The sequence below is a fragment of the Mandrillus leucophaeus genome, unplaced genomic scaffold (assembly GCF_000951045.1).
Source record: "Mandrillus leucophaeus isolate KB7577 unplaced genomic scaffold, Mleu.le_1.0 Scaffold267, whole genome shotgun sequence".
Classification (NCBI taxonomy): domain Eukaryota; kingdom Metazoa; phylum Chordata; class Mammalia; order Primates; family Cercopithecidae; genus Mandrillus; species Mandrillus leucophaeus.
In genome coordinates this window covers 2,503,942-2,515,565 of record NW_012102776.1, presented here as the reverse complement: position 1 = coordinate 2,515,565, position 11,624 = coordinate 2,503,942, and the positions used below count along the sequence as shown (strand labels likewise).

The window sequence follows — 11,624 nt, the reverse complement described above, 5'->3', positions numbered from 1 at the left end:
CTGCAAGATAAACATGAAACTGAGAAGTCACTACCCAAAAGACTATGATTACATTTCACTGAACAATTATCAAATCTTGGGATACATTAAAGATGTCTGTCAATGATTTAAAGAAATTGGAAATTATGAGAAGCATTCAGAGGAACTGTAAATATGCTAAAAGGCTAGAAGGCTTTTCTGAGTCTCAAAGCTAACTTAGAAGCTCCTACTTCTACAGCCTCTTATACTTATGTCATTAGTCATAACTTACTGTAAAGCTTATTTAATTGTTTCTCTAACCTACTAGACTGTCATCTTCATAAGGGAAAGAACTCACTATTAAATTCCCAGGGCTTAGATCAATACCCAGAATCAAATAAATATTCTTATCTTTGTTTTACAAAGTAGAAAACTGAAGCTAAGCGTTCTCTCTCTCACCCCAGGTCCCACACAACAGGACCCAGTGTTTAATCTATGTTTTCTGATTATAGATTTAAAGATCTTTGCACTATAAGAGGTCATTTCTAATCGGATGTAAATTATAAGTAATACATACCTGCTGATTGATAACTTCTAAACGTGAGTCTTTCAAATGTGTTTTTAACCACTCTGTAGCTTGGGAAGAAGGATCTATAAGAAATGGGCACACTCGACTCTAGTTCAAAAAAAAGGAAAAGTCATGTTTTTTAATGATTATAAGCTTTCATTTAAATGGAAATCGTTTTCTAGAAATTATAAATCAATTACTAAATGATCTTTTCTCTTAAGCTTTGGAGAACACAAATATATAACCATGAAAAAAAACCAAAAATACAGTTTTTAACTGCATCAGAAGCCATATTAATAAATTTTCAGTGACCAGGAGTTAATATTAGGTAATCACATTTAGCCAGAGTATAGAGAGTACAGTCCTACTTAACAAAAAATAACACAGAAAATGTGTACTAACATTATGCTAAGCAAGAGCTTTAGTCTCAAGCTGATGTCATTTGCACCACTGTTTCTGGCTTTTAAAATACACAAATTATTCCCTATCTATCTATCTATCTATCTATCTCTCTCTCTCTCTCTCTCTATATATATATATAGAGAGAGAGAGAGAGAGAGAGTATACATATATATTGGTTTTTTGAGTAAAAACTATAAAGGCCATAAAAAGAAATATGAGCAAATCATTAAAATACTGCTAATTATCAACATAATTGCTTACATTTTAAGACATTAATTCTTCTAAAGCAGTACATATCTAATATTACTAAAGGAGTACTCTTGAAGAGAAAATTACATGGACTATAGGTTAAGATCTAATGAATGAACTAAAAACTAAATTCATTACAGAACATCCTGCACTAATTAAATTCTAAAAAAAAAGGAAGTTAGGCCTGGTGCAGTGGCTCAAGCCTGTAATTCCAGCACTTTGGGAGGCTGAAGCGGATGGATCACGAGGTCAACAGATCAAGACCATCCTGGCCAACACAGTGAAACCCTGTCTCTATTTAAAATACAAAAATTAGTCAGGTGTAGTGGCACGTGACTGTAGTCTCAGCTACTCGGGAGGCTGAGGCAGGAGAATCACTTGAACCCTGGAGGCGGAGGCTGCAGTGAGCCAAGATCGTGCCACTGAACTCCAGCCTGGCAACAGAGTGAGACTCCATCTCAAAAAAAAAAAAAGGGAATTAGATACCAGTAAAAATGCCCTCCACACACAATGGTACTTAGTAGACAGAAGAAAGTCAGTTACATATGTATAAAATATGTATCATAAATGATAAATTTAAAAGTCATCTAACAATCATTCCTACCTAGTAAAATTTAAACCGATCTAATTTTTCTTAAGTTTTCACATTTATTTGAAAAATGTAATAGAATTGTGTGCTGTAAGAATAAGAGAACATATATGAAAGTCAGAGTACGATGAAAACTTAGAATGGGGTACAGCAATCCCCCTTATCAATAATTTCTTTTCATAGTTTCAGTTACCCATGGTCAACCAGTCCAAAAATAGGTGAGTACAGTACAATACGTTATTTTGACAGGCAGAAAGAAAAACTACATTCACTTAACTTTTATTACAGTATACTGTTATAGTTATTCTATTTTATCATTGTTGTTGTTAATGTTTTACTGTGTATAACTTATACATTGAACTTTATTATAGTATGTATGTTTAGGAAAAAACATAGTATGTATGTATATACATGCATGTATGTGTAACACAGTATGTATGTGTGTTATAAAAATGTATAATTCTGTGTGTGTGTATATGTGTGTGTGTGTGTGTGTATATACATATATATGGGTTCGGTACTACCTGAACTTTCAGGCATCCACTGAGGGTCTTGGAACACATCCCCAGGAGAAAAGGGGGGGACGCTGTATATCTAATAAGAGCATACATGCTATCTCAGTGCACACCAAGAGCGAGGGAGATAGTGGGGATTATCTGCCCTGTGGACAAATAGTTTTATATCACCAATGTTGTTTAGAATTGCTAGCACATGGTGATAATAAAGATATGAACGACTTTAAAACAGCTTTATTATTATTTTAAAATTCTCCACAAACAAGGTACCTTATTGTCACTTGCACCCACAGTAGACTGCTCCTATCATACCTCCTGCCATGTTACACTGTATGATCATCACCCAGCATCTATTACCAGAGGTTTCACTTACTGCTCCATCATGTAAATGTACTACTCGAAGCACAATGACGTAGTTAGCAAATAGCCTGTGAAGTGTTACCATGGTGCTGCACCTAGGTTTTTGATCTAATTTAATGCTAGCATTCAATAGCAAACATTTCACAATTCTGCATTTTGCCTAACTACAAAACTAATTATTTTAAATTTTTAAAAAGTTCTTACCCATGATTTCAAACCAATGATCTGATGCAGTTAAATGAAAAGAAGAAAGGTAATGTTTCAAAATGTTTTTAGCAAAGAAAACATGCTTAAGTTTTTCAAAGGGTACTTACAAGTTTGTTGTCGTCTTATTTATATGTCTCCAGACAGATTTAGATAAGATTTCTATGGTACATTTTATCTCTGTATTCCATGATTAAATATAGTTAAATTCTACAACTATACTCAATCCAAAGATGTTGACCTTTCATTCATTTATTCTTCATTTGTTCATTAATTCATCTCTATGTTGGATAACAACTATAGTAAGATAGTACAAGGAGTACAGAAATCAATAAAATACATTCCCTTAACCTCAATAACTTTACATGTAATAAAGATACAAAAATAAAAATTTCATCATTAAAAGGTGCCACAAGTTGCTACTGAAGGATGATAGGTGAAGTTATGCCTAGAAAACAATTCAAGTCAAACTAAGCCAAGAGAGATTAGCTAGGAAAAGAAGTGAAGAAAGAAAAATATTTCAGGCAAAAACAACAGCATGATATAGAGGGGAACAAAAAAGTTTGGAGTATTTGGAAAACTTACAGTACTCTGGTATAGCTAGAGAAAAATAAATATGGGCAAAGATGATGCATATAAAATGGCAGGAGTAATCTGGAGTCTGTCTGATCATGATCAGCTTTTTATGCCATGTCTAAGGATAATGAAATTTTTATACTACAGGCAATGGGAAATCACTAAAATACATTAATTGAGGCAATATTATGATCAGATTAATGTTTTAGAAAATCACTCCAACAACAGTAAAGGAAGTGGTACTGGAAACAAGGAACCAGCTGGTATAATGACATATTTATCCAGACACAAAATGATGAAAGCATAAATGAAGTCACTGGCAGCAGACATGATTAAAACAAGATGAATTCATGAGACATTTGAGAAATAGATTTGACAAGATTAGTTGAATAATTAACTGAATGAAAAATCAAAAAGGCATATTAAGAATGATGTACAGGGTTGTAGCTTGTATTACCAAGAAAAGACTGTGATATCTCTGGTGGTAGAAAATAAGAGAAGCAGGTTCTAGGGAGTGAGAGGGGAAGAAAAATGAGTTTTATAGTAGAGAGCTACCTTGCCTACCCTGCTTGTCCCACTAAATGTATTTCTGATGGGTTATCAATATGAGCAGATGGTCTAAGTTAACCAATCAGAATCCTTTTGGGAGACTTGCATATTATCTGTGGTGCAGAGGGAGTGAATGACACATCTTTAGTCTAGAAACATAAAATCTAATAAAGGTAAACATGGAGTCACCAACTGTCAAGGCTAACAAAGGGTAAACAGACCCTATCTGAGAATGAACCCATCTCATAAAATGAAGGCAGAGATCTCCTGGTAAAAATTACTTTAATTCAGAAGCTCACCCCAATCTTTTAGGCATCTCAGGTATTTAAAAGCATAAATTGCTAGTTTTTTCCTTTAAATGTGCTACAATTGGCCACTGGAAGATTCTTAACTTAAAGAAAATAAACAATGGTGAATTTAGTTAAAGGATGATACATTTTGAGCTGCCTAGGAAGCTCAGGTAAAAGTATCCAACAGGTAGTTAGAGCTATAGGTCAATAGTTCAGAAGACAGGTTAAAAACTCAAGATACACAGTCTCTATTTAAATTCTTCTCTCCTTGGAGGGAAAAAAGATTAGGCAAAGGATATTTTTGAAAGAGATAATTTTTAAAACACCTAGTATACTCTACAATGTTATGTCTATTTTTAATACTTATAAATGGGATAAAAGCAAAAACATTTTATAAATGAAATTAAGCCTATCTCTTGATTCACTAAGGAGAGTTACATTAACAAGAATAATATAAAATAAATAAGGTTAAACACACATACTCCTATGAGAAGTGTATAGACAGCAGCTAGATGGCCTGGGTTTGAATCCTGGCTCTACCACTTGACAGCCATGTGACCTTAGGTAAGTGAATTAACTCTTCTGTGCCTCAATTTCCTTATCTATAAAGGGGATAACACATGTATCTAATAGATTGGGTTGATTTGAGAATTACATGAGTTATGTGTTCAAGTGCTTTACCTATTTATTCCTAAATAGTAATATATGTACAACATGATAAGTACTACACAAGTATTGATTATTATTATTACTTATGTGAGGATTGAAAAACTTTTTCCTATGTGGGGAAGTTAACTTTGAAGTAATAAATTTTATCATCATAATTTTATATTCTTAGACTAGTATCACATTAGTTTGCATTTCCTTAGCATATATCAAAAGGCAGCAAGAAAAAATATCTCAGAAATTTTGAGTTAAACCCAATTTGACACTGAACTGTCTATAACAATAAAACACAAACATTCAACAGATGTCTTCACAAGAAAAACCCATATAAAATCTGATATTTAAATTAGTCATCTTCTCCACCTCCGTTCTGGATGCTTTTCATTCACACCTTCTCCATAGTTTCTAATAGCCTTATACTTTCCATTATCCACTGAGTTGGCCAATATTAGATCATATAATTTATCACTCAAACCACAACACTGTTGAAAGTGAAAGGAAAACTATTAATAATTGTATCAGGACAAGTGCAAACCATAGACCAAGCAATCCAGGATATATGATCACTATGGCCAAATTTTTCCCTGTCCCTCAAAGCAACAGGTCATATGAGCTTTCTGCCAACATAGTAAAACTAATTCCTGTGGTAAGACCAAGGGTATAAAAGGATTTGACTAATTACTCTCTCTGGCAATACATGCACTTCAATAGTTAGCGTAACCTAAATACGACAATTTTAAGCATCCTTGTAAGACCAATAAAAGAATAGTTTTAGACACAAAAGCCTTTCTTAGCATCAATGAAATTGTTGAGTAACCACAGGCCTCAGAGAAAGGCTCCTCCACTGAGAGGGAGAACCTCAGAAAAGCTTTAGCATTATTGTGTGTGTGTGTGTGTGTGTGTGTGTGTGCGCGCGTGTATGTGTGTTTTGAGAAGTCTCACTCTGTCATCCAGGCTGGAATATGCAGTGACATGATCTCGACTCACTGCAACGTCTGCCTCCCGGGTTCAAGCGATTCTCCCGCCTCAGCCTTCTGAGTAGCTGGAGCTACAGGTGCATGCCACAATGCCCAGCTAATTTTTATATTTCTAGTAGAGACCATGTTGGCCAAACTGGTCTCGAACTTCTGACCTCAGATGATCCACCCACCTCGGCCTCCCAAAGTGCTGGGATTACAAGCATGAGCCACTACGCCAGGCCAGCTTTAGCACAGTTAATGAGGAGATGTATTATACCTCTGAATCACAAATGCATCTGACTTACCATGTCTAGCCATCTTTTCCCAGAAGCCCAACTAATATATATTTAGAGATTTAATTTTACATACATGGTGATGTTAATGAGTTGATGTCACAGATTATATGCTATCCAATCACACCCTTAAACTACAACTAATTTGAAATCTAGTACACCTTAAAACTGAGATGGAGTGTTGACCATAATGGCAAATTCATTTCAACAAAATAACTAATTACCCTAAGAAATCTTTCCAATGATTTTTCTTTTGTCATATAAATGCAAGTAATTATCTAAAAGGAACTTAGCAATGTTAAATACAAAGTAAATTTAGGCTTATTATTAATTTCAAAAGCAATTTCCCATATCCATCATGAAAGACAATTCAGAATATAAAACTAAGCATTTTCAATTAACATCAGTAAAAAATTTATTCTGATAAACATATTTTGTCTACAGACTTACCACCCTCCCCTTGTTTCTTATGGAATAGAAAAGAATTCTTAAACTTTTTTTTTTTTAAATTTGCAATGAATTGCTTTTGGATTATTTTGGATTATTGAAAGAGGAAAAAGAGGTGGCTATGAAACCTTAGGGAGGGAATAATAAATATAATAAAAAGCACATAATTTGCCAAAATGTAACACATTTACTTATATAAGTATTTAGAGTTTCATATTTGTGATTCCATTGTAAAACTAACAAAAAATTTTTTAAAAAGTAAATTTAAAAACAGGCAAAATCAAATTAAAAGAAGGCAAAACTATTCAATTAGTGGTCAGCAACTTCTCTACTGGTAAGTTACCAATATAGTGAGCTGAAGCATAGTCAGCTGATTAATAAGTCTAATAAAACAGAACAAATTATCAAGTAATAAACAGCACCTAAAATATGAATCTTATAATACAGTTTATGCTACATAAAGAGGAGTGTGTTTAATGTTCATGCTTTCTTTGAGACTATGGAGTTTAAAAATAAGAATAAGGAAATAGTGTGTAGGCAGAGAGAAGGATTACAAAGAGGAAAAGGAATACTAATACTTACGATGAAATATAAACTATTGACAGAAAGAATAGAAAAATCACATTATCAAGAAGCAAAAATTGTCTTCCAAGTTCCATATCAGAAAAGTAAACCAAGTTAATGGGAAAAATCAAACTTTATTCAAAGTGATTATTTATTTGTGTACATGGCTTTGAATTTGGTTTTCACATTCACTGATAATAAGGTTATGCTATTTTCTATTTTAAACAGCTTTGGAAAATCTGTACTATGTGACAAAACAGTTTTCCAAAATATGTGTATGATTATCTCTAAGTGATAAGCCAAAAACTTATCTTCACTTTTTGCTAATTTTGTTTGGCAAAATAAAATGAAATAAAAATATAAAATTTATGAAGTCATATACTCTAGTCTGTACTCATGAAGAAACTACATAACCAATGAATTGGGTATCCCTAAAATATTTCTACTACTATTAGGAAATACAATTTAGAACATTTTGCCCTCAAAAGAATGCCACTTTATACTTTTATATTAAGGTAAAAAATAAATTATACTGAAAGTCATACATTCACTAATTGAATCATTAATGGGTTTTCATTAGCAACATTTTTTTATTTTAGTAAGAAAAGGGTAACTGTGAAAGACTAACAATATGAAGAACACAATTTCCACAGCGAGCTTGACAATAAAACATTTCTAATAAAAAATTAAAATAAATTAACTACCTGTAATATTACAAGAGCATTTTCTATGGAAAGGTCATCTGATGGTAGGCCTTCACTTTTCCAAATTAACTGCTCACTTTCAGTACAAAGAAATCTCCTCAGATCAAATTCTGAAAAGTTGAAGATATTGAAAATACTTCACTACAATGATCTTGTACTTGATAAAGGGAAGTAAATAAAGCTATTTATTCCAAAACAAAAGTCCTACGACAGTCCTTAACTTGAAACCCATTCTTCCACATTTAACACCCAAACCCAAGGAGAAAGAAGTCAAAAACAAAAACAAAAAGTGCAGAAGGATGGAACTCCATGAAGTCCTATTTCTTTGAGTGAATGTTTCACAAACTAAAATAATTTCGTAAAATACCACTAAAATCATGAGGAATTTAAAAGTTCTTACATCTCAGCCTATCAAATAAATTATAAAAATAAAAGTAATATAATGTTTAATTGCATCCATGCAATATCAAAAATAATTCAGTCGTCTCAGTTTTTTACAGTGATTTAAGAATAGAAAAATCATAATAATAAAGTAAATTCAAGAACATTTGTGGAATGTGGCAAATCTAAAGTAGCTCCAGGGTATACTTGTGATCCATAAAAAATTTCCCCCATTGAAAAAAGGTAAAATAACAGAGAACAAAGGGTCCATTTTTAGTATATTGAAATTTCAAATTCAGGAATAACTAAATACAAACTCTCAAGACCAGCTGACTTGGTCCATTCTCCCAAACAGGTTTTTCTCAGAGACTCAGGAGCAGCAGAAAGATATGTAATAAATGCAGCAGCAAGTTGAGCTCTTTTAGGAAGAGTAGCTAATTCCTCTGTTATCTCTACAACCTGGAAAAAAAAAGAGCGAAGAAAGAGGGAGACATATGAGTATGTTCTAACATTAAAGAAAATGACAGCTTTATGGTTTAGATTGTGGGGGGAAGAATCACAAGTAATAACTCCTTGTTTTGAATATAATAGTCAAAATGTAAAAATATCAAAAAGATCTCAGACTCTGCTGTGATATTTTTAAAAGTATAAAATCCTAATATATTTGTAGAAACAAACATATTCAGCCATTGAAAGTTCTTAATGATTTTAAAGAAAGCAGAACTTTCATCCCAACCACAGTTAAATGTGAGTTTGCATCACTTTGTAAACTAAGATTAAGGCACAGAGAATGAACAAAGGGACAAAACAAAGCTACGGCATGAAGACCCATTAGCAAAAAGGTTATTGTAAATAAAGCACAAGATTCAGCAGAAAGAGTAGTTACATTAAAGAAAAGAAGAGAGATAGAGTTAAATAAAGGCAGATTGTGAAAGGTTTTCCATGACACGCAAAGGAGTTTCTATTTTAAACTGTGACGTGAGCCATTGAAAGCATTTAACCAAGCAATGAGTAATGTAATCAGATTGGGTTTTATAAAGATAATTCAGCTGACAAATGAAGGGTGACCTAATTAAAGGGTCAGATAGGAGGAAGACATTTAAAAAGTGAGATGAGAAACAAACAAATATTGGCATTAAAGATAGAAGACAAATACAAAGAATATTTGCAAACAGATATGACAAGTAAACAGGGAAGAGTCTAAGACAACCCATATATTTTTAGTATTGATGCCCAAAGAAAGACGCCTCTAGTGAAATAGAAAATAAAGGAGACTTGGAATGAGAAAAAGAAAATAATTTAGACATGTTGGATTTGAGTTCCTGAGAGACAATTAAATGCAAATGTCTAATATATAGTTGGAAATATACATTTAACACTCAGTAGTCTGGAAATGTAGCTCTGGTAATTATTAAGGTGCAGGTGATATTTTGATGGGATGAGATAACACCCAAGGTAGTTGCAGAAAAAGCTGCTGTGGAAGAGTATAACAAGGACAATCAACATTACTAGGTGAGCAGATGAGGAGGATCAGGAAAGGAAAGGAAAGGAAGCTTAACTGATTTCAGAAATAAACCAAGAAAAAACAAGAGACAACACTAAAAAGTCAAAATAACAAAATATTTCAAGAAAAAATAAATAGCCTACAGTGTCAAATCCTAAAATTACTGTCCTGGTGAAGGTAAATTCAAAGAAAATTCTAAGGAGTACTAAGTTTTCCATCCACTCATTTTCATCCTGCTCATCTCTCAATAACATACAGAACTGAAAGGAAAATAGGCTGCTTCGCCTAAAACTCTATTCATATAAAGACACTTTGTTTAAAGAGTAATTCACATAATGGCCATTTATGTCTACATTATTTATCCTGAACCAGGTGCAAATTAATGGATCTTTCTCTCCTTTTTCTTAACATACATTACATTACAGATTTCCTGGATTTTAAAGGTAGACTCCTCATGGCCCCTTGTCAAACAAACCTGTGCATTCCATCTCTTATGTTCTCTATCAAGCTGATTAATTAAGACTTCTGCAGCTTTGATTGTTTCTTGTGCTTTGCTTACTTCAGCTTCAAGTTTTGCAGCTTCTGAAGTCCTGCTCTGAAATCTATGTAAACGTTAAAATTTAATTAAAAGCAAAAAGGATTTAGGAGAGATTTAATGAAATTATCCATAGGTAATAAAGTAAACTTTTATGCCATAATTTAATTAATGACAATACCATTAATGTTTGCATACAAAGTAACATTAATAGAAGAGACACACCAACAAAAAACTTGACAGGGCCTCCATGCTCTACTACATTATATAAAAATTTGCCAATACGGCATTCAAGACACTATTCTAAACATCCCATCTGTCTTTCTAGTTTTATTTCATTATATTACTGATCAGCAAAACCATTAATATATGTCAATATCAGAAGAATTTTACATTATCAGTAAATATCCTATCCTTTATCTCCTGTGTTCTTCAGAATGTTCTATTTGCCTAGAGTAGCTTCGAACCACACCCTTCCTCACCCCACAGCCCAACTCCCTCTAACATTTACCACTAAAACTACAAACAAAATTTCAAAATTCATTTTAGTACATTATATATAATCTCTCCCTATATTCAAGTTAAGTATTATAAATTGTATGCTATACATATGCAAACTTAAACCCAAAGAAATTATTACCCAGGTTCTCATCAATAATCAGCAGAGGATCTAAAATTCATATACAGATGTGGCTGGCACTAAGTTGCATGCACTTTATAGTATATTTCATTGTCTCTCTAAGTGCCTTCTTCCTTCCTTCCCTAGACATAAGACTCTAGAACCAACTTCTCCAATATAGACAAATAGCCACGAGCCACTTTGTGGCTATTTAAATTTAAATTAACTAAAGATAAATAAAATTTTAAATTCAATTCCTCAGTCATATTACAAACACTGCAAGTGCTCAGTAGCCACATAAGACTACTGGCTACCATACTGGATAACAAAGAGCACAGAACATTTCCATAATCTCATGAAATTCCATTAAACAGCACTGTTCTAAAACCTGGAAATAGAAAGCTGCATGTTTATTGATCACAACATTTCATACTACACCTTGAACATGGTTTTGCAATGAATATTGTTGCATTAAATCAACTCTCATATCTCTGTACAAGTTGTATTAGAAATGGAAACCATCTCTTTAATTTTGTAAAATTAGAATTTAAAAATTGAGAGATCATGCTTATTTTTCAAGCCCTTTATTCTTTGTTAATATGTAAGAAAATAAGACTGTTATTCATGGCCTAGAGTCAACTAAACCTTAATTAAGGATCATAATAAGTAACAGCATGGTAACCAACATTAAT

At 32.8% G+C, this 11,624-nt stretch overlaps 1 protein-coding gene across 1 annotated transcript in view; it reads right to left on the bottom strand.

Annotated features, from left to right (window-relative positions):
- DYNC2H1 (dynein, cytoplasmic 2, heavy chain 1) overlaps positions 1-11,624 on the bottom strand; it is a 376,294-nt gene that overhangs the window by 245,699 nt on the left and 118,971 nt on the right. The window contains exons 61-65 of the mRNA XM_011984411.1: positions 10,254-10,380; positions 8,592-8,733; positions 7,894-8,003; positions 2,846-2,866; positions 536-634 (exon numbers count right to left, since the gene is read on the bottom strand). Of these exons, the coding sequence (XP_011839801.1) occupies positions 536-634; positions 2,846-2,866; positions 7,894-8,003; positions 8,592-8,733; positions 10,254-10,380 (499 nt within the window). The remainder of the gene's footprint in view (positions 1-535; positions 635-2,845; positions 2,867-7,893; positions 8,004-8,591; positions 8,734-10,253; positions 10,381-11,624) is intronic.